The 19877-nt window shown below is 49.9% G+C and overlaps 1 protein-coding gene and 1 non-coding gene across 2 annotated transcripts in view; both read left to right on the plus strand.

Moving 5' to 3' along the window:
• The window catches only part of INPP5D (inositol polyphosphate-5-phosphatase D), a 137490-nt gene that overhangs the window by 50017 nt on the left and 67596 nt on the right, over positions 1-19877 (plus strand). Inside the window, exons 3-5 of the mRNA XM_005895010.3 lie at positions 7780-7930; positions 10139-10313; positions 14473-14613. Of these exons, the coding sequence (XP_005895072.2) occupies positions 7780-7930; positions 10139-10313; positions 14473-14613 (467 nt within the window). The remainder of the gene's footprint in view (positions 1-7779; positions 7931-10138; positions 10314-14472; positions 14614-19877) is intronic.
• TRNAG-ACC (transfer RNA glycine (anticodon ACC)) lies at positions 13417-13489 on the plus strand. The gene has a single exon. It is a non-coding gene; the product is annotated as a tRNA-Gly (tRNA).

Consider the following 19877-nt stretch of genomic DNA (forward strand, 5'->3'; position numbering starts at 1 on the left):
CATGCAACTGGGTCCAGGGGCTGCATTTTGGTAGGTACCACAGAAGCACTGCTGTGTCCTCCGTGTACTGGCCCAGGAGAGCACCGTGTCACTTTGTCCCATGACTGGGGAAGTTAACTTTGCCGCTTGGTTAACGTGGGGTTAGCCAAGTTTCCTCTTTGAAAAGGTGCTATCTTCCCCTTTTAAAGGATGCACTCTTTTGTGAGAAGACACGTTGGGACAGTCTAGAGAGCCCGCTCCTCCTCAAAGTCTCACCCACTAGGCTTGGCATCTCTGGCATCTGTTGATTCTTTCCTGAATCCATTATTACTATGATGTTTGCCAAATGGTGACTGTTCCCATCATCCCCGTGACAGTTACTAGTTGGCATTCTACTGTGAAAAGAGCTTTCCTGGCTCATTTGTTTACATCTGTATAGACTCATGAACTCCTATTTTATTCAATAAATGATCACTATTTTTAGTATGCATTTTGATGCTCAGATTGTGCCAGATGGTCCTTTCAACCATCCTATCTGTCGTCTCCTGACTCCTGAATCCTTTTGACAAATCTGCATCATTTTTTGAACATTTACTTTCTGGGATAAAAGATGTTCCAGGCTCACCTTATACCTTTCCTGTTCCGACCCTAAGTTCAGCTATCCAAGGAGCTGGTTCCTCTTAGTGGAGGGTAGCACAGTAAGTCTCCTACATACAGACCTTCAAGTTGTGAGCTTTCAAGGAGGTGAACGTGCATTCCATCAGCGTCAGGCATGAGCGACATTGCAGCTTGCCCTCCATCTCCTATTGCCGGTAATCCTTCAGCTGTACCTGCTCTCCCTCCTCCAGTGAGTGACTCTTCTTGCCTGTTCACTTGATGCCAGCCCCTGTACACCAGCTGCTGTACTGTACTACTGTGCTTTTCAAGGTGTCGTACTGTAAGATTAAAACTGTTTTCTTGTTTGTTTGTTATATATTATTTGTGTGGAAAGAAGTATAAACTTATTACAGTGTAGTACTATATGGCCAATTGTGTCAGTCGGGTACCTAGGCTAACTTTATTGGACTTTATACAGACAAATTGGATTTATGAACCTGTTCTCAGAATGCAACTCATTCATATGCAGGGGACTTACAGTGCTTACACCTGGGATCCCCAGGCAGCGCTAGTGGTAAAGAACCTGCAGGTTCCATCCCTGGGTTGGGAACATCCTCTGGAGAAGGAGATGGCAACCCGCTCCAGTATTCTTGCCCTGAAAATCCCATGGACGAAGAGCCTGGTGGACTACAATCCATGGGGTCCCAAAGAGTCGGACACGACTGAAGCGACTTAGCACTAGACTTAGCACTGCAGTATTTAGGTAGGCTCGTTGCAACTGGGAAGTTATTGCTTTTGGATCCTCGTGGAAGACAGAGCTAGGAAATGTGTGTGGACAAGCATACACACTCACACACCTGCATCAGTATTTACTTGCATTCGTAAAAAATATTAACCTGCGCTCACACTGGTGCTTCCCCTTCCAGCCCGATACTGCAGAGTTCAGCCTATCCCCACTCCCTTCTCCAGCAACAAGGAGCCCAGCTCCCATCTCTCCTTATCTGTCATCGTTTGCCAGTCTCCTGCTCGGCTGCCCCAGGCCCCGGCCAGGCCCTGACCTTGCCTGCTCCACCTACATCCCCTGCCGGCTGACCACCTCCTTGGCCCTAGCCCCAAAGCCCTGGGCTCTGGCCACTTCAAAGGAAGAGCAAGGAAAGGAAGCAGACAGATCACACATGTCTTCAAGAAAGGAGGGGACGTGCAGGGAAAGAGGAAGGGCTTCTAAGGAGACACCTCGGGGGTCGATTCCGGGTCAGATACCATCCCCTCCCAGGTGTGTTAACAAGGCTGCTCCAGGTCCATCTCCACCCTGGCGCCCTCCCCCTCCACGGCCCCTCCCCAGTTCAGAGTGGGGATGTTGGGGTGGGGAGGGGCAGGAGTAGGGCAGTGCCTACTTACTCTGCTGTTAGAACAAAACCCAAACTCTGCAGGCCCCAACAGAACCACGAGATCCGTGACCTGGTCCCTCTGCCTCTCCCTCCTTTCCCCAAGTTGGAGATTTGGGGGAAGAGGAGGCGATTAAAGACTCAGACCAGTCCTGAGGGCAGAAGGAAGACCAAGGAAAGCCTTTGAGGGGCTGGCAGAGGGCAGGGCAGAGACAGGGCTGGGGGAGATGGCTTCCAGACTGTGAGAGGTGGGCAGGACAGGGCGGGGCGGGAGTCCAGCCCCAGCAGGGCTGATTGTTGAGTGGAGGGAGAGATGCTGGGGATGGAAGTGGGAGGGGGGTGCTGGGCCCAGACAGCCAGATTCCACACTTTCCCTCGTTCCACTCCATCAGGGCAGTTGCCTCTCTGGACAGGTGGGAGCCCCAAGTCTGGCAGCCCCAAGGTCTGGGCTGAATCCAGCTCTCCCCAGCTACCGCCTCTGAGGCCTCCATCACGCTTCCAGCCTCCTCGGGCCGAGGGTATCCTCACCAGGAAAACAAATGGTCATGACACCGGCCACCCACACCCCTCCCTCCCATTCTCCTCACAGCAGACAAATGGGGCTGTTTCCCCACTTAAGATCTTTCTAGAGACTCTCCTGGGCTTCCCAGGTGGCGCTAGTGGTAAAGAACCTGCCTGCCTAATGCCAGAGACTTAGGAGACACAAGTTCGATCGCTGGCTCGGGAAGATCGCCTGCAGGAAGGCACGGCAACCCACTCCAGGATTCTTGCCCGGAGATTCCCATGGACAGGGCAGCCTGGTGGGATACAGTCCATAGAGTTGCAAAGAGCTGGACATGACAGTACAGCAGAGCACAGAGACTTTCCTTTGGACTTAAAAGAAACACTTTGCTGCAGTGAGGTAATGAGCAAATCCCCTCCCCCACCCCACTTCTTAACACTTTCCCATTATTTGTAAAATTTCCACAATGCTTGTATAGCCTTTTCATTTTAAAATGAAGGTGCCAGCCTCTTCCAGACCCCCTGGTTGGCTTCCTCCTGAGGTGGGGCAGGGGTTGGTGGGGCTCGCCTCCTTTCAGTTCCCCACTTAGAGACAGCAGACAGTGTGAGGTTAAAATTATCTTCTGGGAAAGTTCAGCCTGCCCAGCGCTCCGGCCTCCCTGCCCTGCTCCTCCTCCATCTGGACCACGCCTGAAAGTCAGAGCGCAAGAATTGTTTCCGGGGACAAAGCCTTTCTCAGAGGCCGCAGCCACGAGCCACCCACAGTCTGGACATCCGCTGTCCTTTGTTTTAAAGACCCTGGTGGCCTGGGTGGTGGAGGGGATCCCCCATGCTCTGCACCTCCCCAGAAGTATTGTACGTGGGTACGCACATGTGCCAAGCCGTAGGGTGAAGGGACCTCTCCTGGCCAGGCCCAGCTCAGTAAGCCACATTTCTGTGTCTCCAGCTAGAGCTTTTCAACTGTGAGGTTGGTTTTAGGCAAGGCACACATCTCCCCGAACAGGGCTAGGGCCTGTCATTACCCTTGCAAGGCACTTGGGCGACCACGTAAGACTGAACCAAGCAGAGTCCCTCTCTTCCAAAAACTCATCAGCTTGTAGAGGGAGCAGGCCCGGCTGGGCTTGGTGAGTCACTCTCCACTGATCCTGAAACGATCTTGCTGGAAATCACCTGGAAATTTCCATAGACCTGGAAAGGGGAGGTGAGAAATCACTCAGGTGCTTTGTCCCAGGATCTGAACTAACCGTGTGTGTGTTTTTTTCCCCTTCTGTATCACTTCTGGTGATGAACATAAAGTCATGTCCATTCAGTCGATCCCTGAGGGCTGCCTGTTCTTTGCCCCACACGTTGTGAATGAAAAGCCAACTTACCGTAGGAATTGCTGCTCTGGGCTTTTTCAGATCATGCTGTCTGCTCTGTGTGCTAGGAGTCTGCTCCAGAGAGAAGGCATTTGTATTTGTTTGTGGAGCAAGGGCTGTCATAGAGCAGAAATCCCCCATCTCTAACTGCACAGGGCAGCGTCTGCAGTGCTCTGCTAGCTAGAGCTTCAGGGTTTCCTTCTCTGTTTCAAAATGACTTGGGGGATCTCTACAGGAAGGCAGCGGCTGCGGAATGAGGAAGGCAGTCTGGCGGCTGTTAGGGACCCAGGGAGGCCCCTGCCCCAGAAGCCTGGCTGGTCCCCCTTCCCGCTGTGGGGTTTGCCATTGCCCGCAGGACTCGGGAGCCCTGCCTTCCCGCCGCTTCCCGGGCGTCTTGTCACCCGGGCTCTGCGTGCGGCTGCTGGCTGCTTTCGAGCCCAGACGCCCTCCGAGTCTCCTGGTTTCTTGTGGGTTGGGCAAATGCCATGCACAGCTGGGTGATGGAGGGCGGGGGACCTTCCGCCCCCATTCCCTCCCTGTAGGGCCTGGGGGTTGGCTTCACAGAGGCCTCAGCTCCTGTGCCGGCAGCATCTGTGGGTCCCGAGTCCACCCTCCCCCGTGGTCGGTCCAGGGTGAACACTGACGCCCCACTTCACTGGTGGTGGACGGCCGCACCCCCTCTTATTGGTATTCTACACCCCGCCCACTAAATTCTTCCCAAGCCCCCCAGCTGAATGTGGCATCTGTTTCCTGCCTGGCTCTGACAATACACTCAACAACCTCGCAGACAGACATTTTGCATTAAATTGTTCAAAAGGCATCACTTTGGGGGGATCAGTTTGGGGGAGCAGTGTAAAGGGAGGAAGTGCTCCCCTGCTACCTCTACTCCCCCAGCCATTTCTCCATACCTCCTCCCAGGCCCACTGAGGGCTGTCTCTGCCCCTTTCTCCCCCCGAGTGTCCATCCTGACCCCGGTACTGCAAGTCCGTCCAAGCAGTAATCGCCAAGCATCCCTGCCCTGACAGTCCAGCCCTGCAGCTCCATCTGGGGACATGACAGCAAGCAGACCCTGTCCCCAACAATGGGCTGCACCACAGGCAGGCACATATGGACTTGACCAGGCGCCAATTCCCCACGGTCAAGGCACTGTCCACTTGGAAGCCCCGACTCCCAATGTCGGCTTTGATTGGCCATCATCCTGCCTCGATGGAGGGCCTTTCTCAGCCCAGCGCAGGCGTGAGAAGGCCGTGGCTGGGCTACTCCTTCCTGGGCATACGGAGCCTCCAACCCCCATGTCCGGACCCCCCTGAATGAGCCTGGTCAGCTCAGGAGCCGCCACAACCCTGGGCACCCTGACCTTTCTCTCCTCCGGCTCCTCTTGAATGTGCTTTGAACCTCAGCTCTCAAGGAGTGTCTGCAAAGCGCTTCAAGTCTCAGTGCCAATGACGGAGACTTATGAGGACATTTTCTCAGGGACATCTCCGCCAGGGAGCCCTGTGGCCCCGCTGGCGTCCTGCCTTCACCATTTCTTCTGCGTCCCTGTGTCTGTGTCCACCTGCTCAGACAGCCTGCTCCCTCCCCACTGACCCACGCGTGCACAGCAAGTCTGTGCTTTGGGGTCGTCTGCTGCCTGCAGACCCGTCCCTTAGGTGCCTGAGGCTTGCCCTTGCTGCTCTCCTCCCGGGAGCTGCAATACAACACATGCAGGAAGGAGACCCTCCATAAGCTCCGCCTTCCTGGAGATTGGACTCTTTCTCTACCTTCCTGGGAACCTGGACCACCTGGGCGGCCAGCAGCCCATGTTCACCAGGCCCTGGCTCCCTGGCCTCTGTGTTCAGTCTTAGCACAAGCAGGGCCCCAGTGTCTCTCTCTCACCAACAGCACTCCCCACTCACTGGATCCATAGTGTTCAGGTGAATTTTAGAGTCTTCTGTTCTTCTGCAGGCTCCCCTGGTGGCCGAAGCAGTAAAGAATCTGTTTGCAATGTGGGACACTGGGGTTCGATCTCTGGTTGGGAAGATCCCCTGGAGAAGGAAATGGCTACCCACTACAGTATACTTGCCTGGAAAATCGCATGGACAGAGGAGCCTAGCAGGGTATAGTCCATGGGGTCGCAAAGAGTCAGACAAAACTGAGCAACTAACACACACACACACACACACACACACACACACACACAACTGTTCTTCTGCACGCTTAGTATCCAGCGTATTTCATCATTTCTAAAGTGCTTGTCACGTAAACATCTCTGAAGTCAGCTGTGCCCACAGAATGATGGTGTATCTTGTTTTACGCTTTAGCTGTTAGCAGTACATAAAATAATATGTGTCTTAGCATCGGGGCATCTAATTCCCACAGTTCATGTGCTGTCTCAGACACACATTCCCCAGACATCCTCCAGCTAAGAACCCTTTTCCAGACTCACACATGAGTCATTTCACCTTGACTTTCTTTGATATTTCACATCCTCTTTCCATATGCCTAATGGCTTGTCATCCATTAGCTGTAAAGTCTTTAACAGGATGACACCTATCAGGACTGCTCTAACTGAATCGAGTTCATTGACCCTGTGTCGTGTCAAATTACTTTTGTTATGCCTCTCATTTTGGGTTTTGAACCTATTTAGGTTACTTTTTAGGTAGCCTGGCTGCTGCTGCTGAGATCTCTCTGGTTCGATGATGCTCAAAAGAAATTGCTTTATTGTGGGGCTTTCTGAAAGCAAGGGAATTTATTGAAAATAATCAAAACACCCTTTTGTTAAACTCTTTACTAATTTACTCAATAGCTTAAGCCACATACTCAAACACACAGATGTGCCCTCACATATAGATTTATACATGTATGCATTGTACTACACACACAAATACATGTGGAGAGAGACAGAGAGGCCAATGTGGAGCCTGAGGAAAGGGGAGAGACAGAAGTGGAATCTGTTCTGTCTCTCCCCTTTCCTCAGGGGAGACAGAGTGCAAATTCCTTGGGATGGAACACCAAGGGGAAGTGGATCAGGGAACTGGACAGGGAGGATGGGCAGGACGCTGGGGCATGCTGGGTTAGGAGCCGTAGGGTACAGAAGCCAGGAGACCCTAAATATCCTGCTTGCAGTTCTTCATTCTGCCCTGCTACCTGATCACCTGGGGAGGGTGGTCACCGAGGCGGCACCTTCGTGTGGGCGGGGCCTCGGCAGGGGCGGGGCTCCGCGGGGGCGGGGCTCCGCAGAGGCGGGGCGTAGGTGGGAGACACCGGCTGCAGTCGAACTTGAGTTTCCAGCTGGAGCCATTGAGCAAGAGATAAGGAGACCTGGCCGCAGGGCATTTGAACAACCCAGAATTACCCTCCCTTGGCCCTGTCATTAGCAACAGAGATACAAATCAGGGAAGATTTTTGTGCTGCCTTGACCATTTTCTGAGTTTTGGTAATACAGAATCATGTCGAAAATGAAAAACATAAAAGTAAAACAATTGCTAGAATAGATTTTCCCCGTATTTAAAAATTAATGCTCTTGGGGAAGGAGGGTTAATAACTCCCCCTACCAAACACACACACACACACACAAATACACAATAGTTTAGAAAAACTATTCTAAACTATTGAAAATGTGTCTCTTGGGGTTGTGGGACTACAGATGATTTATTTAATTATATATTTAAGATTTTTTCCATAAAGAAAATGCATTATTTCTGCAACGTAATACTTTCTAGAAGAAAAGTGTTTTTTTAAACCAAAAGAAAAAAAATTTTTTTAACCGTTCTATTTGTGCCTTTTGCAGACTGGCTGTTAGAGGCTGCTGGTTACAGCTGTGAGGGTGTGGGCATGGTGGCCAGGCCCTGTGCGGGAGCCCAGGACTTTTTCTGGATTGTGGTCACTCCCTCGGTCTTGTCGGTCTCCGCTGCAGGCAGCCTTTGTGGTTGGCTGGTGTTCCAGTCAGTTCAACGTGCTTGTTTGGGATTTGTCCTCAGGCGTCCGAAGGCGTCCCCATGAGATTCTTCACCAAGTTGGACCAGCTCATCGAGTTTTACAAGAAGGAAAACATGGGTTTGGTGACCCACCTGCAGTATCCTGTGCCCCTGGAGGAGGAGGACACGGGAGATGAGCCAGAAGAGGAGACAGGTAGGAAAGGACGGAGGGAAAGTGCCTTGGGTCCCTGCCATCTGAGTCCCGTGGTTAAGTTCTGGGGTATTTCTCCCACTTCAAGTGCCTGTAGATTAGGTGGGTCTGGTTATCAGAGGGAGTGACACGGTGGTTAAAGACCTGTTAGGAACAAAGGCTCTGGGGTCAGACAGACCTAGGTCAAACTTCCTGCTCCCCATCTTCTTAGCTGTGTGACCTCGGATGAATTACTTAACCTCTCCAAACCACAGACCTCTCTTAAAGAGACACTAAAAATCTTGTCTACCTCTCGGTGTCATCAAATGAGTCAATGTAGATCCCAGAGCCTAGTACACAGTAAACAGTCAATGTTGTTAAAATCATTGTCAAAATAATTAGCTGAATTTTGCTGGAAAGAGAAGGGAGGAAGAGATCATTGCACCAAACTGGAAGGATGAGAAAGATGTTTCATGAGAGTGTCATTAAAACAAAACAAAACAAAGGTACAGCCCCTGAAAGGTATATGAGAGTCAGTCCTGCTGCTTTACCAGTGGAAGGACAGACACACAGGCAAGAATCGGACAGAGAGAGGCAGTGCAGCCAGGGAGCTACCCTTCTCTTCCCTCAAATGTTCAGGTCCTAAAAGAAACCCCTGAGATACATAACTGAGACTCTTAACCGGCCAGGGCTCCCCCTAAGTCCCAGGTCCCAGGGCCTGGAACCAACAAGACCCCTAGGGGTCTCCCCACAAGGACAGACGAGACCAGAGGTGCCGAGGTCCCCGGCCTGGCTCCTCCTATGTCTGGCTGCTCCCAGCCGTCCATGGGGCGTCCTTTCCCCCACCTCTGCGGGCCAGCTTTCCATTACCTCCCTGGAGACCCACCTCGAGCAATTGCACAATGCCTCGGCGGCCTCACCAGAGGGCCAGCTCTGAATAGCCACCTGCTCCTGGAGGTGAGGCCCAGCCAGAGTGTGTTCAAAGGTGCTCAGGTCTGCAGGAGCTGAGGGGGACAGCTCACAGGCTGAGGCAGCTGTGTCCCTTCTCGCCTCCCCCGGCCCAGAAAGAGGTGCCCTCGGCTGTGACATAGCCAGAGATGACACATCCACCGTGAGTCTGGGGCCAGGGCTATGCCCGGGACTGCGTGGTGTCACCCAGCAGTACCCAGGAGTCCAGGCTGGGCCTTGACACTGAGATGCCATCCTGCTGAAATGCCCTCTGCATTTCCTCTCACACGCCACCCCATTTCTCCCCTCTGGGCATGGTGGTCTAGAAAAAGACCCCAACACTAGAAAAAGGCCTCCCCGAAAGGACTGGAAAGAGAAACACAATCTCACTATGGCCGGCTTCCCTTCCCCAAGCAAGGCCCTGTTGGCTTGAAGTGGAGCCTCCCCACCCCCACCCCACTTTCCCTCCCCCACCCCAGCCCTCCCCCACCCCCGCCCCCACCCCAACCCCTGCCAGTGCAGTCCAAGGTGTCAGTCCCTGGGGGAGGTCTGTGGCCAGGCCCGTGGGGTAGCCATTCTGTGTGGGGAGAGCCTGGGACAAGATGTCACGGGCCCCAGGAGCTCAGGACTCACCCCTGCCCCCAATCTCTGCTACGTGCAGGAAGGAAGTTTTCCCCAGTGAGTGGGCAGGAGCCCCATCTCCCAAGCCAAGTTGGTCACTTGGGTGGAGGGAGCCCCTCCCTGTCTTCCATTGTCTCTGAGCGTCTGGAGGGATAGAGAAGGAAGGATGGGACTGGAAAGTCCAGTGCAAAGCGGGCCTGGGTGGGAGTGTGGCTGGGGCCTGCCTGCTCCCCGCCCCACTCCTCCTGTGATGGGCACCCAGCGTCAGCTGGTCCAGGGCCCCTGCTCTGCCCCACAGCCGGCTGTCCTGCTGAGCCGCTGAGGTGGCTGATTTCACCCATCCCAGGCCAGCAGCCCATCCCGGCACGGCCACCTTATCCCAGCGGGTGTTTGCAGAGCATCTCAATGGGACTCACTCTGTGCTGGGCCCCGGGTCAGAGACCACCAAGACCTGTCCTTGGTCAGCTCCCCCAGAGTCAGCTGGCAAGGGAGCAAGGACGGAAAGGGACAGAGTAGGCATAGGCAGGTCTGTGGCTGGGCGCCTGGCCTGGACCCCACGTGACGGGAGGGCGGGGAGATCACCAACAGAGGGCGTGGGGGGGTGGAGATGCTGAGGGAGGGTGCACTCGGCCCAGACGGCTGTCCTGTTCTTGTCTTGGGTAGAAGGGGCCGTGTCTCCACCCGAGTTGCCACCCAGAAACATCATCCCTTTACCTGCGGGGCCATGCGAGGCTAAGGAGGCCCCTGCTTCCACGGAGAACCCTCGAGCCGCCGAGGTTGGCCGGCCGAGCCTCTCGGAGACGTTGTTCCAGAGACTACAGACCATGGACACCAGTGGGTGAGTCTCCACCTGGTGGGCCCCACGACACCCAGGCAGCTCACCCTGTGCTTCCCTCCTGGGGGTGCCCCTTCCACCCCAGGACAGGGTGTCATGGAGCCCACTGGCCTCCCAATGGTGGGTCTCTAGTTCTCAGGGTGGCTCTGACCGAATGAGCACTGAATGGCTTTGCCCAGATGCTCCATGTCCACCAGGCCCCAGGGCAGGAGCTGATTCTGGAATGATGGACGATTCTCTGCCGCAAATGGCATGGGCCTGCTCCAGACTCAGGGGCCTAAGCTGTGATTCCCTGGCCGGGGCCTCCCATGAACTCACATGACATCTATTCCCATCCCAAACACCTCTCCCTGATTCACATGGTTCCAGCAGAGGAGATGCCTGCACTGCAGCCTGGACCTGCTCTGGGCCTCGTGCAAAGGTGGCCACCATCCTTGTCACCAGGAAACGGGCCAGAGCAACCGTCCATTGGTGGTGTGAACTGTGAGGTCTGCACAGCGTACTGCTCCTGTCTTTGTGGTGGAAAGTGTTATGGAAAGTGGAAAGTGTTCAGTCATGTCAGACTCTTTGTGACCCCATGGACTGTAGCCCGCCAGGCTCCTCTGTCCATGGGATTCTCCAGGCAAGGGTACTGGAGTGGGTTGCCATGCCCTCCTCCAGGGGATCTTCCTGACCCAGGGATCAAATCCAGGCCTCCTGCATTGCAGGCAGATTCTTTACCATCTGAGCCACCAGGGAAGCCTGTGTGGTGGAAGGTGTGAGATGCAGTCCTTTTACCAGCTTGTTTTACTTGCCCTGATCCAGGGTTCTCAGGATCTGGCCCCATGGGTGGCACCAGACTCGTCCATGTCAGTGAGGTCCCGCAGCTCCTTTGCCCCCTTGGCAGGCTCAGGCTGGATGATGCGAGGTGGCTGTATTGCCTGGGAAGGGTGTTGGTTATTTTGCCAGTCAGAGGCCCTGACTTTAGCACAGGCCAAAGGATGGCTTCCACAGGGCACTCTCTCTGAGGGGAACTGTGTCCCCAACACCCAGTACGTCACCTGCTTCGAGTCAGAGCTCCTAGATCTGTGTTCAGTGAGTGAATTAGCACACAGTCATTTCCACGTGTTAATCATTTCAAAACATTTATTTTGTTTCCTTATGAGAAAAAGTCCCCCCAAATAATATCCTATTGGCAGGGCTCATGCAACATCTCCAACTTGAAAGCTTCATTTATGACACCCAGGGCTGCTCCCCTGCCATCTGATTTGGCAAAATACAAAGGGAAGGCCTGAAGGAACGCACAAGCCGCTGGTTGCTAAGATACCTGGTTGCTATTTCCACCTTGACACATCCTCTAGTTCTTCTCCAGGCCTACCAGGCTGTAGTCTCTGCACCCTCCTGGAATTCCTCGCTCTATTTACCAAGAAGCTAAATATGCTCTAAATATGTCGATTCATTATCACGATCATCCTGATATATGTGTCTGCATAACAAATACTTATTAAAAGAGTCCATGCAGAGCCCATTGTTTTAGTTTCCTTGAGGTTTTAGGTGCCAAATGCAGTTCAGTCCCTGAGGAAATAGGCAAAGATGCTCAATGGTGTCCCTGCTGCCCATCTCCTCCTGACTCTTCGTGTGTTCTCCTAGCTGTATCTCCTTATCAGTCCCTCCTCTCTAGGGACATGTCTTCTTAAGGGACTCAGGGCCCTGTGGGGCAGGACGAAGTGTTCAGCCAAGCCTCCACGCGGCTCCTGAGATGGGGCGGAGGGGCCAGCTGAGGGCCAGTGAGCCCAGGAGGTGGCCCTCTTCGATGTGTTGTTGTTAGTTGCTAAGTCCTGTTCGACTCTTTTGTGACCCTTTTGTGACGGTCCACGTGGGCTGTAGACCATCAGGCTCCTCTGTCCTTGGGATTTCCCAGGCCAAAATACTGAAGTGGGTTGACATTTCCTTCTCCAGGGGATCCTCCCAGCCCAGGAATCAATCTAATGTCTCCTGCATTGCAGGCAGATTCTTTACCACTGAACCAGCTAGGAAGCCCTCTTTGGTGTAACTTCTCAGTTAACAGACAGCCTTGGAACTTTCCTAAAACTTCTGCTTAGAGATGGGCGTGTGCAGGTGGAACACACAGGAGGGACCATGGTGCCTGCCCTCAGTTCTCTTCTGGGCACAAAAAACTAAGATTCTGCCTTGTGGTTGCAAGTTAATCTATGTTGCTTGTGAAATAAATACTTTTGTACACAGAGGACTGCCTTTAGATTATTCTTAATTATAAGACAAACTACACAGTCTTTTGTGCAAGCTAATTTGATCTAATCAGTTAGATCATAGTTAATACAAGGTTTGGTTTGTGGTTTAGTCACTAAGTCGTGTCCGACTCTTGTGACCCCATGGACTGTAGCCTGCCAGGCTCCTCTGTCCATGGGATTCTCCAGGCAAGAATACTGGAGTGGGTTGCCATTTCCTTCTCCAGGGGATCTTCCTGACCCAGGAATCTAACTCAGGTCTCCTGCACTGCAGGCAGATTCTTTACCAACTGGGCTATGAGGGAAGCCCGACTACTGAGTAAAATCAACTTTCTCTGATAAACAGAGTCTACATCTTTATGTCAACACTTTTTGACAAGAGTTTTAACAGACATACCTTCCTAAAGCAAATTCTGATGATCTCAAAGTTACAAGTCAACAGGCATGAAAACTGTTAAAGTCTTAATGCTATAGGAGAGATTTGTCCTTTTTAGTAAACCAGACTGAGGCGGAAACTGGATCAAGACTCAGAATGAGTATAGGTTAAACTTAAATATTATGAAGACTGGTATGTGAATAGTTACTAACTTAAATAAGTCAAAATGGCTAATCCACATCTTTTCAATCTTAAGAGCAACAACCTTTCATTCTTTTCAGGATCCTACAGAAAAAAAAAACCTATAACCTCTAGTCTCACCTTGATTGCATGTCAAGGCTGGAGCACAGCTATTTAAGGCTTGTATGAATTTTTTCACACATGTAAATCGACGTCCTTAAGCCCCTCCCCCACCCCACTCCATTTCCTTGGTTGTGGAATAGGAATAATAGTAATATCTGCCTCATAACATTGATTTGAGGATTAAAGGAGAAAATGAGGGCCTTCCCTGGTGCTCCAGTGGCTAAGACTATGTGCTACCAATGCAGAGGGCCCAGGTTCGATCCCTGGTCAGGGAACTAGATCCCACATACTGCACCTAAGAACCCACATGCCAAAAGTAAAGATCCCGAGTGCTGCAACTAAGACCTGGCATAGTCAGATAAATATATAATTTTTTTTTTAAAAAGGAAAATGAACATAACATGGTAAACAGAGTGACTAGTATGGTATGTTCAGGGCATACTTGCTGTGATTACAATGTTCATTATTATAGGAACAAAAATTCAATTTTTAAAAATTATCCAGAAAAAAAACCAGTACTGGGAGATGGAATGTAGAGGTGTGATCAGCCTCGGGGGTGGCCCTGGTGTGATGAGGCCTGGGCTCTGCCTCTGCTGGGCTGTCCTGTGCAAGGATGGGTCCTGACTCAGGCCCCTGTGCTTCATCCAGAAGCTGAAAGGGACTGGGAGCAGGGGTTGGAGCTGTGAAGGCCCAGCACCTAGGCTGTCACACTACCATACCCCCAGCCCCATCACTCATCACAGAGACTCCCCTCAGAGCCTCAGATGACTGGGAACCTCCTTGACACAGAGCTCCAAGTGGCCTTTGGCCATGAACTTGGGAGTTGGTCTGTGAGCTGGAGCTATTTGCCTTCTCTAGACTAGAGCATCCCTCAGCCCTTAGATTCTGTCTTTAGGAATAGATGAAGCAGGAAAGCAAGTCCTCTGTACATTTTCAGAGCTCTTCTGTCTCCTTATCAAAGGATAAAGATTCCTATCCCCAGCCAGTAGAGTATGGCTCCCACCCACGTACCAGAAAAGCCTTTATGGGTGGGTTAAGAGGGAGCCTGCATATGGGCCCTTTATGCTTGTCTGACCTGTTCTCCATCCCTTCACTGAGACCCAGGGAGCCTGTCCAGGTGCAGGAAACGGTTCTCCTGTTGGCGTGTCTCAGCTGCAGGCTCTGAGAATACACAGTTCTTCTTCTACCTGTTACTGTTGGTGTCTATGGCTAAAGGAACAGAAAAAACATGTTGTCATTTCTACTTTTTTCCCCTCAGGATTCCAGAAGAGCATCTGAAAGCCATCCAAGATTATTTAAGCACTCAGCTCTCCCTGGACTCTGATTTTGTCAAGTCGGGCTCCAGCAGTCTCCCTCACTTGAAGAAACTGACCGCGCTCCTCTGCAAAGAGCTCTATGGGTAATGGCTGCCCAGTGGGGGTGGGAGGGGGGCGGACAGCGGACCAGGAACCAGCTCAGTAGGGTGATCCCCGAACTTGGCTCAGCTGTCACTTGGGATAATTGAGCAGTCAGTGGGACTTAGAAATCTGTGGTTGCTGGAGGTTTTGTTTTCATGGTATTTGAACTTGGTGGTGGCTGCGTTTAAAAAAAAAGAAAGAAAGTTAATTTGAGGCCAGTTGCCATGGGAAGGGTGGGCGGAAGTACACTGCCAGCCCTTCCACACTTGCTCAGGATGCGGGGGTTAAGGCTTTTGCTGCTTCTTGTCCTTCTTGCTGCAGCCAGCACATTTGATAAGCACATAAGGTCACCAAGGGGAGATAAAGTCAGCCCTTTAGTGTGTGGGTGGCGATGGCCCAAGATTGCAGTGGTGGCAGGTTTTTAAAGTGAGCCGATTGGCCAAAATGCCAGTGTTCTGCAAGTGAATTCACTGAAGGATGGATTGGTAAAAATTCCAATTCCTTTCCGTGTTTTAATTTCATTACCATTAAAATTAACAGGGAAGGACAGGGAAGCCTGGCATGCTGCCATCCATGGGGGTCAAAGAGTCAGACACAAATTAGCAACTGAAAAAACAAAAATTTCTTAATTATTGGGAACAAAATTAAGGCTGATATGCTATCTGAAGAACTGACCAAAAAATTACTTTAAATACTTGAAAAAATGGACAATAACATTTTAAAGCATCTGAAAGAAATTACAAAGACCCAAAACAATCCCATGGCAAATGAAAGGTCAGCATTTTGGTTGGAAAAATAGCATTTCATGGGGGTGAGGTTTTATCAGCCTCTACTTTGTGTTTTATTACATAAACATCAGTTTCAAAATTCTTTTGTCAATTTCTCTGGTGCCCTATCTATCTTCACTTAGTTAATATGCAAAAAAGAATCTTTCATCATCAGTAATCAAATTGAACCTTCCTTTTAAAAGGCTCTTAAAAGCACAGTCAGTACATTTGGTAAATTCAGCAAATAATTTCTTTGACAAATTGAGCACTCATCAAATTGCCCAGTCAGGTTTCAGTTCAATGAATTGGCTTTCAACTAATGCAGTTTCAGCCTTTGGACCCAGAGCCATCATTTTTGTAGATTTCCACGGAAAGCTATTTCTCCATATGATGCTGTTGTTATAAATTGTTTATTACTAGGAAACACACACAAACACATGGCACTTCCTTTTTAAGAAGCACGATTTCATGATGGCTGGTAGCAAGCTTGTATTTCTGCTCCATTGGAGATCCTGTCCTTTGCTGCTTCCTTGTCCAGGAGGAGCTGTACCTTTCAGTGTCTCCATAAGCTTCATGTAGCCATTCAGCACCTTTGCCCAACACTGCTGTGCTCCCTGGGCTTTCCTAGAATCTAGGTCACCTCACCTTTGTGGTGCCAGCAGCTTCCTGAACTCGGCTAGCTCTCTAGGTTTCCACTCCTTTATTTACTGGAGAGTTAACTTCGAGTTAGAAGCAGAGACACTGTGATGTTCTAAATCCTGTACCTCCATTTGTTTGTCTTCGCTTCATGAGCAAAGTGATAGTCAGGCTTGGAGATGCAATTAGGGATGGAATTTTAGAAAATCTGAGGAACCAGGTGGCACTATGGTGAGAATCCATCTGCCAATGCAGGAGACACAAGAGATGCGGGTTCAATCCCTGATTGGAGAATATCCCCTGGAGGAAGAAATAGCAACCCATTCCAGTATTCTTGCCTGGGAAATCCCATGGACAGAGGAGTCTGGAGGGCTTCCGTCCATGCGGTCGCAAAGAGTCAGACACGACTGAGCGACTAAACAACAACCCGTGTGCTATCTGGCAACACTGGCAGGAACCACATCACCAGGCCTCCCAAGGCCAGGTGGAGATTTTCAGCATGGTGCTGTAATCTGAGTCAGGGCTTTGGAGACTGGATCTTAGTAGGCAGACCGAAAGCAGCAGACAGCTGGGAGCTGCTGTGATGTAAGGCTGGCCCACAAGAAAGGAAGTCAGAGGAGGCAGGGATTTGCTTTGCATTCTGCCGAGTCCTGGGTTTGGACAGGTATGTTCCTGGCATACAGGAACAGCTGATAGATATTTGTTAAATGACCTAATGGTTGGGCGCTGAGAGCTGGTGTGCTCTGGGCGGGAGTGGATTGGTGGAGCTGGCAGATGGATGTAGGTCAGGGGAAGGCCAATCAAGGGCCATCCCTAGATCTTTGGTGCAAGAAGCTGAGTGGTGCGTGATGCAGTTACTCAGATGGGGAAAGTCAAGGAGGAAAGGGTTGAGGAGGATCATCTTTGTCTGAACTGCCATTGGCTTGAGGCGCTGTTAGACATCAATCAATCAAGGACTTAGTTCTAGAAGTTAGATCCCAGGAGACCTCAGGGGTAAGGGTATATACATCTGGGAGTCATCGGCATGCAGTGGGCACTTGAAGCTGGGAAACACCTGGGGTAGGTCCTCACAGCGGGGAGTGCACGCAGAGGGGAAGAGGGCAGGGGCAGATACTGAGGTGGGTGGAGGAGAAGGACCTGGAACCAGGGGTTGAGGATGGAGCCTCAGGTAGCAGGTCTGTCTGCTCAGACCACCTGGCCCAACACAGACACCGGGGTGAGGATGGGAAGGTCACAGAGAACTAAGGAGCGAGAAACAGTGCAAGAGCCTCCCCCGCAAAAATGTCATTGCGATGCCATTGCCTGCAACTGAAAGAGCCTCCGCAACACAAAGGCCCTAGGGAGATTCGTAACCCTAAGTTAGATCATCTGGAACCAGACAAACTTTTGCAGAGAAAGAGAGCAAAAAGTTAAGTCTCCAGAGTCTGGAAATGCTTGATAACTCCTGAAATGGAGAAACAAGAAGAATCATAAGTAGGATTTTAAAATAACAGGTCAAAGTGTGGGAGAGGGTGTTTTATCAGTTAAGTAAGAATTTTAATAAAGAAACCAACCAACCAGACAAAAATACCTCATCATCATTATAACTGCTTCTTTGGAGGCCATAAAATAAATCCACAGTTCTCAAAGCAAATTTATAAAACAAATCACAAAACAGAGCAGTGTCAGGGAAGCATATACACACACAGACACACACACACACATATATAACAAGGGAGGACTAGATAAGCCCCTGCAAAGAATGTGTGGTTAAAAAAACAATAGTCTTTGGAAAGAGGGCATAGGGATTCAACTTATAGCTGGTAGGGCAGGCTCTCTAAGAAGCAGGGAAAAAAATGATGCTTATCTGATAACTAAATATATTTAAAAAAAAAAGTTTTCAGGCTTATAAAGGAGCTAAATCCAGGTATTGAGAAGCCTTATAATGATCCAGTCACAGAACAACCAAACAGGAGTACTGTAACCTCTTTTTACAATCTTCTAAGCCACTAGCAATGGCACCCCACTCCAATACTCTTGCCTGGAAAATCCCATGGACGGAGGAGCCTGGTGGGCTGCAGTCCATGGGGTCTCGAAGAGTCGGACATGGCTGAGTGACTTCACTTTCACTTTTCACTTTCATGCACTGGAGGAGGAAATGGCAACCCACTCCAGTGTTCTTGCCTGGAGAATCCCAGGGACCGGGGAGCCTGGTGGGCTGCCGTCTATGGGATCGAACAGAGTCGGACACGACTGAAGCGACTTAGCAGCAGCAGCAGCAGCAAGCCACTAGCAAAGATGAATTCAGAAAGTAATTACGAATAGCACCATTACTTTTCAAAATTACGATACTTAATATTTTTCAAACTCTTTGATGACATGATAAAAATGCTGAAGCAGCATCTCCAAGAAGACTACTGATTTCTCCTTGGGATTAACTCAACATAGATATCCTTCAAAAGCCTAAGGAGTCTTCGCCAATTTAAAAAAATTGGTAAAAATGTACTAATCACATGCCTTCCCTTCAAAAAGTTTCCAAGAATTTTTTTTCCAGAAATGTTAGTGTGCTGGTGATCCTAAAAATAAGAACCCAGCAGCCTACTGAGCAGCTGGATATGAATACACCCAAAACAGAAGTGTCCATTCTGTGTTCCCAGAACACAGAATGATGATGAAAATAGAGATAACAAAACTAGCCACAACCATCTGGGTGCTTTTAGACCATCTCCTAAATCACAGTTGAATTAAGGAAGGCACTTCATGCAATGATAGCCTGCCTGGCAGAGGTTTGGGAACCCAGAGGAATCAAGCCTCTGTATATCAGAAAGTTCTGATATACAGAAAGTTCTGATGTACAGAGTGTTTGCAGCCAAAACACTACTTGGAGGAAAAGCCAAAGATTTAAATGCTCTGTTACAGAAACGGGGTGGGGGTAGAATGATAAGTGAAACACACAAACTTAATCCAGGCTCTAGTCTCCTGAAGGCATCATGGGCCACATCCTGATTGCATAGATACTGCCACAGTCAAGCAAAGTACTGGAAACAGTAATCTGTTCAATATTTGTGAGTAAAGATTGAATGTGTGCCAACTATGAGCCAGGGCTTCCCAGGCGGTGCTAGTGGTAAAGAACTCACCTGCCAATGCAGGAGACATAGAGACTTGGATTCGATTCCTGGGTTGGTAAGATCCCCTGGAGGAAAGCATGGCAGCCTACTCCAGTGTTCATGCTTGGAGAATCCCATGGACAGAGGAGCCTGGCGGGCTACGGTCGATAGGGTCGCAAAGAGTCAGATCCCACCGGATTGACACACGCTACCAAGAGCCAGATACTGTTCCAAGGGCTAGAGATACAGTAGTGAACCAAACAAGGTCTTTAAGAAATCTCTGTTAAGTGAATGAATAGTAACAACAAGTGGAAAGTAAAAGAACAAGGGGGAAATAATTTAAAAAAATAATAAATTAAGAAAAAAGTCAAGGAAATTTTTAAAATTAGAAATGTAGGAGATTTAATAATTTGCATTAAAGATTTACAAGTCATAAAGAATACAATAACATAGCTGCAAATCTTCAAATTATAATTAAATGTAATAAATATTTAATGTGAAATATGAAACATAAAAATTACTGTGCATGCTCTACTTTGAACTTTAACAAGGAATAATAACCATAATTTATAAATTATTCGGGAATGACAAAAATCACCTAATTCAATATTCAAGAAAAGTAGAATTCCAAACCAGAAACCTAATCAAGGTAATAGCCTAAAATAATAAACTATATCCAGTTTCACTTATTAATGTAAGTATATAACATGTCAGTAATATTCTAGCAAATATAATTTAGTGGTATGAAAAATGTAGGCTTTATCTAAGAAATCATTC

This window comes from Bos mutus, chromosome 3, assembly GCF_027580195.1.
Source record: "Bos mutus isolate GX-2022 chromosome 3, NWIPB_WYAK_1.1, whole genome shotgun sequence".
Taxonomy (NCBI): Eukaryota; Metazoa; Chordata; class Mammalia; order Artiodactyla; family Bovidae; genus Bos; species Bos mutus.